The sequence below is a fragment of the Denticeps clupeoides genome, chromosome 13, assembly GCF_900700375.1.
Source record: "Denticeps clupeoides chromosome 13, fDenClu1.1, whole genome shotgun sequence".
Lineage (NCBI taxonomy): Eukaryota > Metazoa > Chordata > Actinopteri > Clupeiformes > Denticipitidae > Denticeps > Denticeps clupeoides.
Genome location: NC_041719.1, coordinates 17,512,543 through 17,531,691, shown reverse-complemented (window position 1 = coordinate 17,531,691; position 19,149 = coordinate 17,512,543). Strand labels below are relative to the sequence as shown.

The 19,149-nt window shown below is 45.8% G+C and overlaps 1 protein-coding gene across 4 annotated transcripts in view; it reads left to right on the top strand.

Annotated features, from left to right (window-relative positions):
- nfic (nuclear factor I/C) overlaps positions 1–19,149 on the top strand; it is an 82,396-nt gene that overhangs the window by 38,331 nt on the left and 24,916 nt on the right. For 3 of the 4 annotated variants that reach the window (XM_029000153.1, XM_029000155.1, XM_029000151.1), the window contains exons 3-6: positions 9,517–9,585; positions 10,090–10,164; positions 13,660–13,783; positions 14,464–14,588. In XM_029000153.1, the coding sequence (XP_028855986.1) occupies positions 9,517–9,585; positions 10,090–10,164; positions 13,660–13,783; positions 14,464–14,588 (393 nt within the window). The remainder of the gene's footprint in view (positions 1–9,516; positions 9,586–10,089; positions 10,165–13,659; positions 13,784–14,463; positions 14,589–19,149) is intronic. The other variant, XM_029000154.1, reaches the window with a different exon arrangement.

The following is a 19,149-nucleotide window of genomic DNA, read 5'->3' as shown; positions in this document are numbered from 1 at the left end:
CCACATGTAGCGGCAAACCTACAACAAGACGGGGTAGCGGAGTAAAGCTACAGGGGAAGTATGGAAGGGGAGGGGCACACCGCATCGAAGAAAGGCCATTTCAGGACACGGGCAACGTCACATTCTCCATCCCCCTCGCCGTCCCCCCTCGTCCTGTCTCCCTCACCTACTTCGTGTGTCCCAGCGCAGGCCGTGTTTTTTCTACAAACACGTGCGAATATTCTCCCAGTTGTTGGTGTTATTCTAGCGCAGGTCGGTCTCCGTTCAGGGGGACAGGGAGAGTTTGCAATAACACTTCTACTACGCCATGACTGTAGTAGCTGCACAGTGCAAGACGTTGTTCAAACCGGGTGCTGTTCCAGCAATAATCGTTTTTTTTTTTTTTTCCCCAAGTTACTCGAGGCTCTGACTTGACTTCTCTGCTGAGGTTGGGGATAAATGCACGTCCGTTTCCCGCTAATTCCGTCTAAATCTGATATGAATTCAGCTCTAACGTCTGCCACGCGTAATCTGCGAGCACAGCCCTGCGAGGGAATGCACTGTCCGGCCTGATAATCACCCCGCCCACCAACCTGCGACAAGCGAGACACCTCCGTCTGGGCCCCAGACGGCTCCTTCAAGGTGAAGACAGACAACTGTGCGTCCTCCACGACCGCAAGATGTACTCAACTGAACTTGGCACCAGGGATTCTTCCTTTACGGCCGATATTTTGACTCGTCTCCAACGTATGAAAATCTACCTCGTGGGCCTTGTCACTTTTAATTGCTGCCCTGTTTTGTATGCCCTGCGTTCCCTCCCCTCTCATATTCTGCCCCTTCCAAAACCCAGATTTCTATAAGGCATGTCCTGGCAAATGCCACTCTGAACGGGGTAGACTCCGCTCAGCGGGGAATCCCACTTCCTCGCGCTGGAGCTGCCACAGCCAAGCCACATGTCCCCGGCTGAGCGCCCCAGACTCCCTAACCTGGCGCCCATTTTGCTGTCTGATCCGACAGCAATTACGCAATGCACTGGGAGTGTGAGTTGTCTGCTTAAGAAAAGTTGTGTAAAGGGAGGAAAATACGTCTTGGTTTTAGAGCCAACATTTTGGAATACAGCAGATCTACACCCCACTGAATGTAGAATTGCTCTTGAAAAGCAGTTTATTTATTTGCGGCTCCAAAAATCTGTACTGAGAATCTACCAAAATAAAATTGCTCCATCTTTGATGCACATTTAGCAGCTTGTCGAATCCTTAGGAGGAGCTATAGCCTTGGTGCATCCTCCTGGCTTTGTTAAATGAAATGGTCAAACCTACAGGTCAACATCTCCAGATAAAACACCACCCCTGTCAGATTCTACATTACAAAAAGCAAGTCAATGGTTTTTTGTATGGTCAATGGTCAATGGTTTTATATGAAGGAACAGTGGACAGCATTTCCTCTATACAACTGTCATGTTCTGGAAAAAATGTGCACAATGAATTATGGTCCAGATGAGATAAAGGACTCATTTGAAGGACAATCCTTCTAAAATCTACACACCCCAATTTGACGAAGGCAGACACACCCTATAGATTTTATATTATTCCATTGTGTTTTCCAGATTATTCCAGGCTCCAATGAATGGATGGGGATCTGAAAGAATAAGAACCAGTTCATATTAGGCATCAAATATAAATTATGGGTAATTCTGAAAGTCTCTAATCATAATGTGTCAATCAGTGATTAATACTTAATACAGAAATAATACATTATAAATGCCCGTTTACAAAGAAATGGACAGTTTAATTTATACCAATGGTAGGTTTATTTAAACAGTGAGAGATGATCCAGAAAATACAAAATAATGCATTTCAAAAAGTTATAAATGAATTAGCATTTTCATGGATAAAATAAGTATTTGAACCCCTATCAATCAGCAAGATTTCTCTCTCCCAGTTGTGTTTTATACAGATAAGGAGCTGACACTGGGAGATCCTCAACTCTTTACCTGTATAAAAAACACCAGATCATAGAAGCAATTACTCTATCCAGATTACAAACTCTGCACCATAGCCAAGATCAAAGAGCTTTCCAAGGATGTCAGGCACAAGATTGTGGACCTACGCTAGGCTGCACTGGGCTACAAGACCATCGGCAGGCAGCTGGGTGAGAAGGTGACAACAGTTGGTGCGATTATTCACAAATGGAAGAAACAACAAAATCTAAGGGAGGCTGGATGTGGCCAAGTACTGTCAAATCTTGGGTGAGAACCTCCTTCCCTCAGCCAGGACATTAAAAATTGCTCTGAGAGGATCTGCCACCAACAAATACTTATTTCATTCATGAAAACGAGAATTAATTTATCACTATTTTAACATGATTTTTTTTTTTCTCACTGTTCAAATAAACCTACCATTGAAATTACAGACTGATCATTTATTGTTTTAGTGGGCAAACTTATAAAACCAGCAGGGGATCAAACCATTATTTTCTCCCACTGTATGTTATGACATTCATAACTGATCTGCTTGATCACTGGACAACTGCCTCCCACAGCCTACATATTGGACCATAAACGTCCTCCATTGTCCTGCCGCCCACCCCTCAGATTTATGTGGTTCAAAAAAGACAAGAATCTTGCCCTCAAACACAAACCGCTCTGGTTAGTTAACAGCCTCGGCGTCCCTCCCTGGGCTCTCTGCTCACATATGACATAAACATGCGGGCGCAGTCTGAGTCGCATTAGCGGTCCTCCCAGAGCTCACCGAGCTGATCTTTCGCTTTTCTTTTTTCAAAAACTCACCTCAGTTGAACAAAACAGGAACATGTCAGACAATTTCCCAAAAAGCTGCATGCTTGTTTTGCTCGCGCCCCACCAGATCTGTGTGGACCACCGTGTCTCGCGTTGTTCCCTGTGGCCATGCGGTGACACCGGCTACTAGTGGCGTGATATTTACAGCGCAGCGCCGCAGCTTTCACACGTTTTATTCTCTCAGGCAGCAGTGAAATGTGGAAGCAGAAGAGTTTTGGCCACCCAGGTGCAGATATTTTCCAGCTTCTGCAGCAACAGGAAGCTGCACTTCATTGCCCTGTTTGAGAACCCGAGCTCTGTTGGGTCCAGGCAGCGGGATAGGCCTGGGTTTTTTTTTTTTTTGGTGAGATGTTTATGGCTGTGCGGAGTCTATTTGTTATCCGTCGAATGACTACTCCAGGCTTTATAAATAGGAATTGTTTGCCATCCGTTGAAATGCCCTTGCCTCTCGGGGCTGTCCTTCCAGTAACAGTCCACTTGAACTCAGCGGGTCTCCGACTCTGACGGATCAGAGGTGTAACCGGGGCTCTGACCACAAAGGCATAGATTTTAGTATTTGTTATGGTTACATGGAGCTGCTGCCAAGCCAGAGAAGCCTATTTGAAATGGAATCTGTGGCAAATGGAGATGAGGGGAGCATGAAAGTCTGCGCGTTGGTAATGCCTCGCTGTTGAGGGTCCTGGCTGTGGGCAGGCTCCATCCTGGCTGCTTTTTCCAACTCAAACAGGCCCCACCGCCCACCCAGGTCGGAGAACATCACGCGTTCCTGGTACCAGGGAAGCTGCCACAGTCAACTGGGGTCAGCGTTCGGCACCTCAGAACAACACACTGTTCCATATCATTTTTCCACATCGGGATGTGCAGTGACTGCAATGTGTGATTCTACTTGTGTGTGTGTGTGTGTGTGTGTGTGTGTGAGCGCAAGCATTCGACATCGTGCATATGAGCTTTATTATTTATTATTTCATGTGCAAGTTTTCGAGAGCACACCACTGCATGGGTCCTTGCAAATGACATGTTAGGCTTAAATTGCAGGGAGAGATCTTTATAACCAATCCAAAAGGGGCTGGTGGGTGGTTTAAGCAGTTTTATATAAATATATATTTTAATACGTCTATGAAATCCATCCAAAAATAACTTGAAAAGAACACAGTGTTCGCATCTGGTTTTTATATTGTGGCCTGCGGAGGAGCAGGGAAAATAGAGTTTTATAATTCTGTACGCACAATGCAAGAGGGGCCTTTCCATTGGCTGTGAAGGAGGAGGTAGGTTAATGTCCCTCCACTCCAGAGTTCGCCGGACCTTCTGTTGTGCGGTGTGGACTGACAGGACTAAGACTAAGACAGGAGATTAAGCCTTGGCCCCTTCGGAAGTTAAACCCTCGGTTTCTGTACCTTATGAAATATGTTTTTTTTGCCAGTATCTAGTGACCTGGAGATCTTTCTGGGTTAATACTATGTGTGTATGTGTGTGTGTGTGTGTACGCACAACGCACCTGCACCCTGCCCAGCTGCTAGTTATTTCTGGCGCCTCCGATTGACTGACGGCCCTTTTCTGTTATTACTGCCGCACTAAAGACACGCTGCCACAGGAAGCTGCAATCTGCTGGAGAAGGTCAGCAGCCCCAATTACCAGCGGCGAGGCTGCGTCAGCCTGTCACTGGTGCAGCGCCCCCTACAGGCAGGCCGCAGCCGCACAGCTCTTATTTCTTTTCCGTTCTTGATGATTGCTTGAATTGCTTTGTTTATTCTTTTTTTTCTTTCTTTAAATCATTTTTAGTGTTTTTAAAAGCAGTAACAAGCAAGTAAATCCAGGGACTTGTCAACCACCAGGCCACTACTGCCTCACTACGGCGAGGACTCGGGACGGGGTGGTCCACGGCGCACTTTTCACAGTGGGTCTTACAGAGACGACTACAGCAGCAGCGAGCATTAAAAGGACGGCTGCATAAATTGAATGTCAGCGCTGCAGCGGCCGCCCCGTTTCTCCGCTGCTCAGCAGATTTTGCGAATGAATTAAACGGAGAAGGCTCCGCCGCTGACCGAGGGCCCCGTTATTCTGCAAGGACTCGCGTGGATGTGTAAGCAGCACCCCGGCACTGTGTGTGTGTGTGTGTGTGTGTGTGTGTGTGTGTGAGTTTCAGCGCTCTTTAAGATGTGCAAAGTTTCACTTTGGAACCCGGGAAGATGTGCGCCGTCAGCAGTTGTTTACTTTATAAGTGCGATTCGTGTCACGTTATAGATTTAATCCTCCTCTTAATGAAGGGACAGAGGAAAAAAAGAACATGGGTGCTGATTCAGAGCTCAGAGCTTATTGATCAATAAATTCCAGAAAATTAAACGATTAATAATTTAAAATGCCTGTAAGGGTGGAACTGCTTTATCTGCTGTGTTAGACGGAATAAAACAGCTTTGGCATTTTCTGATGATTGCAATGATTTGGGTTTGAAATAGGGACCATCGAATGGGTGGAGGGGTCCAGTTGGTGTTTATAACCTGTGTGTGCGTGTGTGCGTGTGTGTGTGTGTGTGTGTGTGTGTGTGTGTGTGAGACACAGACTCTGGGGGGAAAAACAGCGAGAGAGACAAATTGATGGCAGAGGGAGACAAAGAACAATCAGTCAATGTCCTCTGCATTCACTTTATCCGCACCGCACCAAAAAAAATCTGATCTGAAATTAAATTGAAGATCAGAAATTGATTAGCGGTGCTGCAGGGGCGAGGGGGAGAGAGAGCAGCGGATTCTTGCTGCTGTAGCAGAAACGCGGTTACCATTCAGCAGATGGCTACGGTCTGGTACGGCACGCAGCGCGTGGAGGGTGGCTCTCCGAAACACCGCAGGACGCCACAGTCCTCTCAGATAAACCCACTCTAGTTTCTTTTAATGGTTAACAACGCGTCAAATGCGAGCTAAGTGTCTCATGAGCCACCAGTCCCCATAACTCTGGAGGACCGGACCACATATACGGTCGAAAGATACTTCCTCATTAGGATACAAGGCCTGAGCTGCAGAATCATGGTTCTTGGTCTCGTACGTATCCTGGAAAACAAAAATTATACAATTCAATCAAGAAATTTTCATTATAGCAAAGGGATCAATCACTTTGTATTGATCTGCAGTGACCTTTCCCCTCTAAAGAGGTCTGTATGCCCCCACAGCATAACAGTATTGCACACTTTTTTATTGTCTTCACTCTTCTCATTTGTAAATTGTACTTATGTAAGGGATTTTTTCGTTTTGCTACTATCCGAAGCTACACAGTACCAGATAAAGTCCTTGCCACTGCAGAGTCGATACTGGTAAAAGGTACATTACTCTCAGCAGCCGGTACCGTACTGCAGAGATGCTATCAGTTCTAAATTGGATTTGGATTGAGCCTCCGATTCCAATCCAGTCGGAGACATTTGGAGTTGGATTTCCAATTGATTTTCTGGGCCGGGGGAGCACCAAATTGCTTCAGTTTCTGCTGTTGTCACTGACTGGAGCTGAGACGGCTAGACGGGACATGTCATTATTGAAATATTCCAACGCAGCGGCATTTGAATGGTGAAAAATAGTAATCATGACGCACCGACGGACTAATAGCCTTCATTCGACGGTGGTGTGACTGATTCACAAAAGATTCCTAGTGGCAGCACAACGAAACAGACGGATTGTGCATAATTGTGCCGCCATCCCAAGTCACAACGTAGCCCAGTTTCCTGTTTCCCAGCAGCCTCTGGGGCTCCTGGAACCGTGCTTCTCCCCTCAGTGGCTGGCTGGCTGTAAAAGTGGACGTTTGCGAATCAGTCATGGCGACGTTGTGAATGAGGACGGACCGTTCCAGCAGCACGCCCTGCGTCTCCGAGCCTCAGTCAGCGTCCTAATGGGCTCCTTCTAACTTAATAAAAGTAAAGAAACACGTGCCGCCCTGAAAGATGCCTCCCTGCAATCTCATTATTGTCTGCAGTTCTGGTTACGGAGAAGGGAGATGCCTCGGAGCATTTTGGGGGGCGCCCGCGGTGGAGGGTAGGCACACGTCCACCCTTCCTTCCCAGCCGTCGCGGTCCCCCATGTTGTTTCGCCGCTGCTCGCCGTAATTGCTGAGTTGGTACGGAGGAACGGCTCTAGCATTAGGTCATAGCCGCAGCTAAACTTTCGCTCTCCCTCCATTTCGCCCGTCCGTCCTCCTCCCTCTCCCTCCCTCCTTCTCCCCGTCTCTCGTAATCTCCGTCCCGCCTCATTTCTGTGCCCCTGAGCTCTGTGCCAGCCTCTTGTGGGCATTCCTGAACCTCCCTCCCTCCCTCCCTCTCGCTCGCTGGCTGAGCGCGGTGGCTTGGCACGGGGGCACGCTGGCACTCATCGGCGGGGTTTGTTCTACTTTTCTTTTCTCTCTCTCTCTCTCTCTCTCTCTCTCTCTCTGTTCTTGCTCTCGGAGAGAGAGGGAGAGCGAGGCGGGAGAAAAAGCGCAATCTAAAATGGCTGCCAACAGCAAACTCCTCTGCACATGAAATGTCTGCCAAAATAAAAAAAAAAAAAAAAGAAACTGCCCCCGCCGTTGAGCGATGGCTGACCAGGAAAAGAACTTGGTCTCGGTGAAACAGCAAGCAGAAGTTTGGAAGGGGCGAGCTCATTACCGCGGCGGGGAGGCGCAGGCGTCTCTCAGCCCTCAGATCGGGCGCCACTGCTTTCATTCAAAACAGAGGAAATATCGTTCAAGGTGCCGGGCCAAGAATAAGCAGTTTATGTCTAGGTCTCGTTGGGACGGGAGGGGGACCTCGGCGGTGCTCCCTGTCTGCCGTGGAGATGGAGGCGATAGTCTCGCCTTGGAAAATCCACTGCGTTCCTTCGCTGCATGGTTTTCATCTGGAAAATGACGATGCACGCGCTGCAGCGGATCTTCGGACCGCTTTCTATTTGAAACATTTTGTGTTCGTGTGTTCAAATTGTTGAGGTGTCAGCAGTTTTCTGCAAATGTGCCAGTAAGTCTGCATTAAAAGACCGCAGCAACATTTCATTCATGTCCAATTTCCTTTCTAAATAAAAGATGCCATGTTCTTTATTTTCTTCACGAAACTAATGACCACACCCTGAACAAATTCCCAGTTGTCAAAGCAAAAGCTTCGCAGCGGGGACCCTTTTATTTGACGAGATTTGGTTGAGCTGATCAGGCGCTCATCACGTTGGTGTTGAAAAGGGCTGCCATAGACATAGATAGACGGTTATGCCGGAGCCCTGAACATGATACATGATACACGATACGTGATATGTAGTTCGATAGCCGATTAACAGAATTAAATCCCTTTATTCAGGCTTCTGTCCTGGTATTGACCCCTTCAAAAAAAAAAAGTAAAAGTGAAGTGATTGTCACATGTGATACACAGCAGCACAGCACACAGTGCACACAGTGAAATTTGTCCTCTGCATTTAACCCATCACCCTGAGTGAGCAGTGGGCAGCCATGACAGGTGCCCGGGGAGCAGTGTGTGGGGACGGTCCTTTGCTCAGTGGCACCTCAGTGGCAACTTGGCGGACAGCAAACTTCTGATTACGGGGCCGCCTCCACCACTGCCACACCACTTCAGTATCCACAACAGTCCACCATTTTGCTTCCCTTTCTCTCGGTCTCCCGGCCTCCACTCAGCCCTGCCAGGGTCTTAGTCTGAGGGCTGCTTGCCGAGAAACCACTGCAACACTTGGCAGTAACACTTTGGAGATCCAAGACACGAGAAGCGAGAGGAACCGTTGGGAGCGTTCCCTCTGTATCGCTGGCAGGCCGCGGCGTTTGGCGAGCTCAGAGCTGCGACTATGACGGACATGTTTGTTTATCGTTCTGTTCTTGGGCCTTTTGCTTTACACACGCTGTCCAAGTACCGAGCGAAGGTCAAAATTCAGCTATTCTTATCCGTAATTTACAGTTAAAGTCACCTGTCCATCTCCTGGTGGTAGCTCTACGTTCATTCCCCCCCCCCCAGGTTAAATCAGTAGCAACTGTTGGAAATGTGTTTCCAATCTCCACTTTCCTTAAAAAAAAACCCACCACTGGCATGTTTGGGAAAATTGGAGCAGGAGATTAAGGAATGTTTGAAACTCACACAAACACACATTCCAGGAGAGTCTTGGCTCCACTGGACCAGTGCAGCTCCGTAATAGTTTGGCTGTAACCACTGGTCCCGCTCGGCGGTGACCCTTGCTTCCCGTCCCGGGAGAAGGAGGAGACTGGGGCAGGGGTCATGGAGGAGTGAAGCCTGTAATGAAGCACGGCCACGTCGGCCATTAAACTCAACCACGTGTGGTGGGGTAGATCTGCCACACCTTTGATCTGCCGGTGGAGGTGGGCCTATCAGATAGAGCCGAGTTGTATTTATTTATCCTGCTTTGGGTTTTTAACTGTTGTTTGGCTTTGAACGTGGGCCAGGTTCCATGTGGTGAACCTTGCATGTTCGGGTTCCCTTGTTCAGTGTTCCAGCTCTGGCTTGGGACGCCTCGTATTTATTTACTTTTTTGATCTGCATATGCCAGCTGCAGGAAGATAAAATAAAATTTGGTTTAATGGTTGGATCGGGTTTCTTTGTCATTATTCTTTTTAATGTATTAATGCAGTTGGTGGTGCTTTTCCATTTTGTCTCTTGATTGGCATCTTATCATGCCAAAGAGGTACTAATGAAAGTCATAAAAATGATATTTATGTGAATAAATGTTCATATTTACAGTGTGGCTTGTGGTTATTGTTTCAAAAACTGATCTTGCTCCTCTCAACAGAGGCAGAACAGAGCAGCAGCCCACGCACCGGCATCGGCTCCGACCAGGAGGACAGTAGAGCGACAATGGGTACGTCTGGAAACTGTGGTCAAATCACTGATAACAATATGAGTACGGTTTGATCAGTCTGGCAACATGCAAACAACCGAAATGGAGAAATGTAATACGGCCCTGATTTATGACCCACTTTAATGTGTGTTAAATCCACTATGGGCTGGGAATGATGATTAGTCAGTAATAGGCAGGGTTTATTAGGGAGGCCTGGAGGACACCAGGGGAGAATGTGCTGCATTTCTCTCCACCACTCACCCCTCCACCCATTCCACACAGTCTGGGCACCGTCTTCAGATACTCGCTGCACATTAACTTCACTGATGGTGGCGGTATACCCAACACACAGCGCCCCCTATAGCGCATGTAGATACCCTTTTCTGCATGTGCATGGGCGTTTATGGCTGTGGCAAATACTTCTTATTCATATGGCCTTCTTATTCACAGTTGTTTTCAACAAGCATATGATGGTGTTTTCCCTCTCTTCCTCACGCCCTCACCCAAATCCCTCATCTTTTCCAGATGCCCCTGAATTCCAGGAGAGCTTTGTGACATCAGGGGTTTTTAACGTAACAGAACTGGTGCAAGTCTCCAGAAGTAAGAATTCCTTTTATCTATTGATGTCTTTCAGAGTGTTTAACCTTCTGTAGTGAAAAGTTTTTGTCATTGTGAAACACTGCAGCACACGGTGACAAAGAATTGTGACCACTGCTTTAAACCATCCCCCTTAGTGAGCAGTGTGCTGCCAGGACAGGCGCCCATGGAGCAGTGTGTGGGGACGGTACCACGTCCTTGCCCACTAGGCCACCACTGCCCATGTAAATGATTATATTGGGTATGGGGTATTAGTAGTCTAAATTAGTAACTTGTGATTCCAGTGAAGTGGAATATAGAGTATAAAATGTAATGTATGCACTCAGAGCAACGCCTGTAAACAGAAGGTGTCCCCCGCCCCTCATTCAGTAGCCCTGTCCATTACACACCAGCAGCACTCTGCGGCCAGTAAACTGCAACCCCATAATGCACTTATTAAACAAAATCGTGTATGCGTGGCATGGACCGGGATGGACCTGGGGATTATAGTACCAGAGACCAACACAATCCACTTACAGGCTTAATCGCTGGCAACACACAGTGCGAACCTTCATTCACCACCATGCTTACTGGCTCCACGCTGAAGCTGGCCTTTATAAGCTCTAAATGTCCTGTGTGTACCGGCCACCATGTCTGAATATACTGTCGGCTGGTTCTGTGTCTCAGTAGCTTCTGAGCTGCCTTGAATCAGTTGTCTGAAGCTGTGCCAGACAGGAAGACATGAATTTCTTCATTGTTTATGTCACCTGTCATTCCCACTCCCAGCACACAACCAATCATGTATAGGTGTGCTAGTCTGTGGACTAATATAACTATGAAATAACTGTCAACGCAGATAAAATGTATGAGTGTGTTGAAATAACTGACATGATTTGTTGTGTTGAGGTATTGCCATTTTGATTAAAGATACATATCTTGTAAACTGGCCAATAAAATTGGAGTTGGCATCATATTTGAGATGTTTCTGACTGATTAATTGAGATGCTATCTTTGAAGACAGATCTCGAGGTATTGAGACAGAGCTTTAATGCTGCGCATTATCTGGCTGATAGAGTATCACGACTATCATGCTTAGGAATACTTGATGTTACGCTCTGTATTGTGCAAAAAGCTGGCCTTCAGGAAGACAGCACATAATTAAGACAGCTATTTGCAAAAAATAATCTGTACTACTTATGCTGGGCTAGATAAGACTGTCTAAATAAACCGAGCATTAAATGAGTGTTGGCTTGTCATGGTGCTTGGGTGAAGGAGGGATGAGGCACTGATGCTGGACATTTTAGAAGAATAATGGTATTTATTACACAGAAAGGAAAAGGGCACGACGGCCAAATCTGACAGAAAACAAAACTCAAAACCATGTGACCAGGATATCAGAAGGCACATGAACGTGCAAACACATCAACGCAGGAACAACCATTGTCTCCGGCATACACAATTCTAAAGGGTCCTCGAGCCTAATAAGCGGTGTCTGTGAGTGATCAGGACCCCATAATCAGGCTAACCGGCGCCAGCTGGGTGCCCTGAAGCGCCCAGAAAGTTTCGAAATGGGAGGAGCCAATTAGGAAAACTGAGAGATCTAACACACTACATTTCTGGACACTATAGCACCATGAAAACATTCCCAGTTGTTTAATCATTTTGAATCATCTGCTCCTCTCTGTGTTATAAAAGGCCAAATATTCCTGAAGTGAAAGAAAGGACAGTGCATGAGAACACTGTTTACATCCGCAATGGTGCTGGTATGTTTAAAATTTGATTTTAAAGCTTGGCATGTCTGTTGCTAGTAATGTTGTCCAAAAACTTGATTCTCAGATGCTAATCGATACTAAAAGTTAGTATTGATTTTGACATCAATTAGCACTGGTATCGATAATTAAATTCCAGTTTTGCATCTTCCGGGTTACTGAAATGGCGGCAGACTCCAATTTTTAACAGGCATTGCAGCGGGCAGCCCCTCACAGGCTACCTGTTGAAGTAAGTTAACTATAAGAACGACTGTGTCTTCGCTTCTCTCACCGTGTTTCGTAATTATTTTAATTGCTCAATGCTCACTTCTGCGGCATGAGAAGTGGGAAGGGAATTTTTTAGTTTGGCTCCAAATTTTTTTTTATTTTTATTTATTCATGTGTTTTTTCATCCATTTATTTATTCATTTCTTTATGTAGCGTATGTATATGTGTGCATATATATATGTATGTATGGTGTTTTGACTTTATAAAAAAAATATATCTATTTTTTAATTATTTAAAAGTCCCTGTGTTTGTCAGTAGTATCTGTGTCGAGTTTGAAATTTCAGTGTTGTGACTAGACTAGTTGCTAGACTGTAATTTCCCTGCATTTCAGTCTTTTTTGTTGTGTTTTTAATTCCAATCTATCCCATACTACCCTGTAGAGAGAATGAATTTGTTTTGGTGCTCACTGTCGATCAGATTTGAGAAGAAAAACAGCTGGCATGGTTGATAAATGGGGATAAACTTGATCTCTTATTTGTTATGTGCTGTCTGTTCCTGATGAAGCCATGCTTCCTCCCCCCCAGACATCATGCTTGCTCAGGGGTGGGGGGGGCGTCACCACCTGTCTCTCAGAACTAAGCCTAACCCAGAGAACAGCATGAACCTGACGTGGTTGCTCATCCCCACCCAGGAGATTTCATAATGATTTTATTTAACTAGTGCTTTACTGTTAAAGGCTTTCATTTTGTTTGTTCTGCCTCTCGTACGGGAATGTTTACCCTGCGAGACGTTCACTGCTCCTTTGAATGATGTATTCTCTGCTGGCCTAGTTTACCCTCTTTAATTAAGCCTGCGCTGAAGAATATTATAATAAACGTAAGCCTACGTGACTGTTGCCCGAACGTGAGCAGAAGAAACTCTCCTTGTTTTAAACTATATGAATGCATTATATGGATCCTCCCTCTGTTTCGTCCAGCATGGCTGTGTGCGCAGTGAGAGCCAGAGATTGATCGCCTTGGGACCTGTGGTGACGACACACAGCCGTTAATAGGCATACCTGCCGCAACAAATGGGCCATTGTTCTCATTGTCTCTCTCTCTTTCTTTTTCACTCTCTCTGTCTTCCCAGCTGCTCGGTGCAGCATGGCAGTGGTTGGTGCAGCCTGCCCACCCCACCTCCCATCCCAGTTAGAGAATGAGCACTTTTAATAGGAAGGAGCAGCGTAGCAGATTACCCATAGTGCTTGTGGGCAAATACATGTATTAACACCACTTTATGGTGGTTTAGGCCTGAAGCTGCTGAATTACTGCAGTGCCCTTAATCCAGTTCACAGACTCACACAGGCCCTAATTAGAGTGGCAGGTACAGACACAGACTTTCAATCAAACCCAAATCAAGTGTTTTATGCAGTGTTTAATGCAGACAGTGTGCAGAAAATCAACATGGTTTGTTCATATACATTGCTGTTGTGTGAGTGTGCGTCTGTTTCGGTTCTCTTGGCGTGCATTGAGCCATTGCTGCTGTCTTGCTTTTCTCCCTGCAGCCCCAGTGGTGACAGGAGCCGGGCCCAACTTCTCTCTGGGGGAGTTGCAGGGACACCTGGCCTATGATCTCAACCCTTCAGGAGTGGGCATGAGGAGAACTCTTCCCAGCACCTCCTCCAGCGGGTCAGCACACACTCACACATATACATTTGAGAGGATGTAGGATAATATCTATCTAACAAATGCATTATCATGCCCACATGTACACAACGCATGCAGATACATGTTCATACAAGCCCAGAAATACACACTCAAACTCACACATGACTTACCACTGTGACACACTGAGCCTCTAAATGATGACTCCAAACAAAGCTTATAAATATGTATGTGAGTGTGTGTGTGTGTTTGCAGGATAAAGGCATTAAACAGCAAGAAGCATTATTCTGCACACACATTTTCACAATAGCATCTCGCTGAGCCAGATACTCAGCGCAGGGCTGAAGAGCAGTTTGCACTAAATACCGCAGGTAGATGCCAGGGTCTATATGTGCAGTCCTCTCAGTCAGAGCGAGAGAGAGAGAGACCCGAGCAGCATGAGTAGCTCCTCGGGTGATCGTGGGGTGATGTGATTTGTCTGACTGTTCTCTCGAGAGCTCAGCCAAAGCCCAAGCTGTGATTTATTAGCTTGCTTTTGACTGTAAACGTACAGCAGGGCTGGAACAAAGTGCGCCTGTTAGCTAAGGCCCCGTCTCTAGCTAGGTGCCCAGCTATTTCATGCTCAGCCAAGAAAACCGTGGAGGGTGTAGCCCTCTGCTCTCGGTTTCCATCCATTTCACAAATTTCTTTCTCTCGGGCCACAGGAGCAAGAGGCATAAGTCTGGGTCGATGGAGGACGACATTGACACCAGTCCTGGAGGGGAGTACTACACATCACCAAATTCCCCCGCCAGCAGCTCCCGCAACTGGCAGGATGAAATGGAGGGAGGTGAGTGGCAACTGGTGCCAGCCTCCTTTCCCACCAAAAACACACATGGACCTACACCTTATTTAGTAAATCTACATTATAGACGTTCAGTTAGAGGTTTTCAGGTGTCAGGTGATCACTACCATTCTGAACTTGCTTGGTGTGGTGTCAGTGGTGGCCAAGGAGGTTGTTCAGCCCTACGGAAGCCATGCCACATTTCCAGAAACATGAGGTTTCATTTGATCAGTAAGAGAGTTATTTTCATCACAGTTTCAGGTTGCAGGTGAATGTAAATAACTAAATAAACCTCGCAACTCCACCTAATGAATGAGGTCCTGATTAGGAACTGAATAAAGTGATTGTCATTGGGCACAGAAATGTGTCTTCTGCATTTAACCCAGCAACCTTGGTGAGCAGTGGGCAGCCATGACAGGCACCCGGGGAGCAGTGTGTGGGGACGGTGCTTTGCTCAGTGGCATCTCAGTGGCACCTTGGCGGATCGGGATTCGAACCGGCAACCTTCTGATTACGGGGCCGATTCCTTAACCGCTAGGCCACCACTGCCCCCAAATTGTTACCCCCAAATTTGGTCACAATTGCGACCTGATTTGCATGTATAATGAGTATTTTATCCATTTTTTAATGTCACTTTTAATGGTCAGTTTTTTTTACACACATCACACTTGAAACCCTGAAAAGGCACAATGCATCTATAAAACACATTAGATCAAGCGATAAATATACTGGCCCAATGTTTCCTCTCCTCGCTGCCTTGCAGCTATGGGCAGCAGCAAACAGATCATTAGGCCAAGATGATAATCAAGTTCAAGCCCATAAAAAATTTGGGGCAGTGGTGGCCTAGCGGTGATGGGTTAAATACAGAGGACACGTTTCGTTGTGTGCATCGTGTGCTGTGCTGTGTATCACAATGACAATCACTTTACTTTCACTAAAACACTTGCACTTTTAATTTAGATTTTCTTTTTATTTAATTGATTTGGTTTTAATTGTGAAGCACATTTTCAGTAGAATGTAGAATTGTGCTTCAAATAAAGAAGAACATTTCGTCAACCAGGTTGTGAGTTAATCAATTACAAGGCAATATTGCCTGAATAAAAGGTGAACATGTAAAACTGTGTTGTTAAATACGACGCTGTAGAAAATTTGGTGCACCTAACTTTTGCGGTGGGGCACCTAAGAAAAAAAGTTATGCACAGCAGTGCAACCAGTGCAAAAAGTAAATCTAGAGCCCTGCATACTGAGCAAGCCAAAGGTGACAGTGGCAAAAAAAACCCTCCCTGAACGACGATAGGGAGGATCATTGAGCGGGACAAACACTCTTCTGCAAAGTCCAAATCCAAAGGTTTATCCACTGTTTGATGCTGAATGGCAGAGTGTCTAGCTTGATTTTCTAGTTACAAATGCCTCAGGGCTGAATTCATTTTAACCTGAATGTGAAAGCTGGAGCTTTACCCTAAAAGAGCCAACAACAGACCATTCTTCTCCTAAACTGCAAAAGCTAAAAACCCCACAGCTCAGTATTCTGTGGTGTGCTTGGCATCAGGTTTCCCAAACTGAGCCTGAGGTCATAATTAATTCACGAAGCCGTGTGTTTTTTTTTTTTTTTTTTTACTGAAAGTCGGCAAAATTTAAAAAGCCAAGTGGCGCCTGCACAGAGAACCTGTAGGCCAGTTTCCCGGCAGCAGCCCCTCTTGCCCGCGTGTCTTGTCCTGGGCATCTGTCTCACGGAGCTGTGTGTGTGTGCACACCTCATGGATTAAAGTTTTTCTGTTGCTATGACAGATTTCGTGAACTGAGACCACTAAGGACCTTCACAGACCAAACCCATCCAGCGCAGCACTCTGAATCCCATCGCTTTCTATGGGTTGCACGCCTGAAGAGCATCTTTCGCTGCACCCAACGATGCTCCGCGAGCCTCTGCAGACACGGCGGTCAAAGTTGACTGTCGTTGAACTTTGACCTCAGCTGTTGTGACGCATTAACACGCAACCACTAGACACAAAGCGTCAAAGCGGGATAACCATGCCCACTTTCTGAGTCCATGACATTTGGTTTTTAAAAAAAAATATTTTTTTCTTGCTTTGTTCCAAGCTTGAAAGGTGCCTGGGGAGCAGTGAGCAGCTTCGAACCCACAACCTTTCGGTTACAAGTCAACTTCCTTAACTGCTAGGCCACCACTGCCCACAATAGACAATTCATACTTTAAAGTATGAATATTAGTTTTCTGTACCTTGGCTTTAGCGAGGTTAGTCCACACAGTCCTAGCCATAACGGCAAAGATTTTTAAATGTATTTCCTCATTTGTTCATTTTTTTCGGCTTCGGGAACGTTGTTTTCGGTGCACCTGTATGTGTTTAAAAGCTAACAGTGCAGTGGTCTGGTGTCATTACGCTGGTTTCATTCAGCAGCGCAGCGTCCGTTCTTGGCGCTGCAGAGCCGTGATTTAGCGGTGCCGTTTAAAGCGCTCTAACTGAGAGGAAAAGAGGCAGCTCTGAGTGGAGCACGGCGCGCCGTTAATTTACACGCCATCCCCCTGACCCCCTCCCCTTTGCATTTCTCCCTTTTGTTATGTAAGAAGGCCGGGTGTTAAAAAGTAAGGTTGCAGTTGTAGTTAGTCAGTGAGCGTGGGTGTGTGAGTGCCCAGGTTGTGTGTGTATGCCATAAATAACACTGCAGCTCCGTGGGCAGTCGGAAATTACCCATCGCCTGTCGCTCTGAAGACCTACGCTGCCTTTACAGTGTTACTCATACAGTAAACAGTCGGAGGAGCTCGGGATGGACATTACCTACTTAAAATGCTGTATTTTTACATTCCAGTTCCTCTTCATGTCTTATTACATTCGCTCACTCACGTAGCTGCTGCTCTTATCCAGAACATCTTACCTCCTCCCATTACAGGGACCATAGGGACACACTGGGGCAGTGGTTGGTAAAGGAAGCGGCCCCGTAATCTGAAGGTTGCCGGTTCGAATCCCGATCTACTGAGGTGCCACTGAGCAAAGCACCATCCCCACACACTGCTCCCCGGGCGCCTGTCATGGCTGCCCACTGCTCACTAAGGCCGATGGGTTAAATGCAGAGGACACGTTTTTGTTGTGTGCACTGTGTGCTGTGCTGCAGTGATTCACAATGACAATCACTTCACTTTCACTTAATTTATATCATACTTTATATGGAGTTATTTACAGATATAGAATGCAAAAGGCATGAGGCTTTATAGAATATCACAAAAGTATACAATATTTAATTTTTATCTCAGAGTGAAAAGACTGATCAAGACTGCAGATCTATTATATGAACTTTGTTTTAGTGTAAGGTTTTGTGTGCTGTGAAATTGAACCTGTATCAAACCGTGACACTCCGTAAAGAGTAAATATAAAATTAGGAAGCCAATAGTGACAGGATGTTCACTCAGTATTTTAAAATATAAAATATAATTGGATCTAATTTGTTAATCACAATGCAAATATGAAAGACATTTGCAGAAGACATTTAGTGTGTTCACATTGTTTTTGGTCAGTACCTGAATTGTTCATAGAGCCAGGGTGAGTTCTGCTTAGGACAAGGTAGTAAAATCTGCTATTAATATTATATGCTTGTAAAAGATTTTTAATGGTGTGAATATCACATATTCTCATACATGCCTATTCAGCATAGAGTACCTTTCATTTAAGTATCAGCCAATGCAACCCTTGGGCTGTCCAACATGGCCTGGAACAAAGGTGTTGGCACCAGAGCTGTGAGGTCAAGGATCGGAACCCTACCTCCCTGTCAGGAATATGCCCCAGCCCACCTCTGGCCTTCCTGTCTAGACGGTTCTGATGTTCTCATTTGCTGAAGGCCCTCATACCAGTGGATGCAGGGATAAGAAGCAGCACGGGTAGCGTTTGTTTGGGAGGCAGGAGTCTTGTATTTGAAATGATATCAGAGCTACACTGCCGGTAGCAAACGGTAGCAAATCAGTCTTAGAAGGTAACATTGGCAAAATTAGAACCTCTTTAGCTCGGCTGCACCTGCCTGCTTGGTGCTTTATTTGTGTTGTAAGGAATTAAGTTTTTTTTTTATTTTTTTTTTTTTAAAGGGGATGAAAGAGAGCGAATAAACGGGAGCTCTGTGGTGATGGTAACAATGTTGCATTGTGCGTATGTGTATTTCCCTCATTGAAATTCCTGCAAAGCTACCATTTATTCAGGCCCATGAAGGCATCAAGCTGTGGCTCAACTCAGTCCAGCTACTTTGAGTCCCAGCCCGCTCTTTTGCCCTTATTGTCCTGTAGATTTATTGGCTTGGAGTGTGGAGATAATGTTTCACAAGTGCAAAACTGTAATGTAAACAAATGCGTAATTGTATACACTGTAGTAATACTATACATTTTATACTATACATGTTATAGGAATAAGTATTATGAGCAAAATGTTGTAATTTTCATAATTACTGTTATGAAAAGTCCAACTGGCAACTTTTCAGGGTTGGACTGCATTAGAAACCTAGGATTCCTGTGAATGTGCCTGATTGCACCCATAGATCGCAGAAATAGGCTTCAAAAATGAATATGATCCGA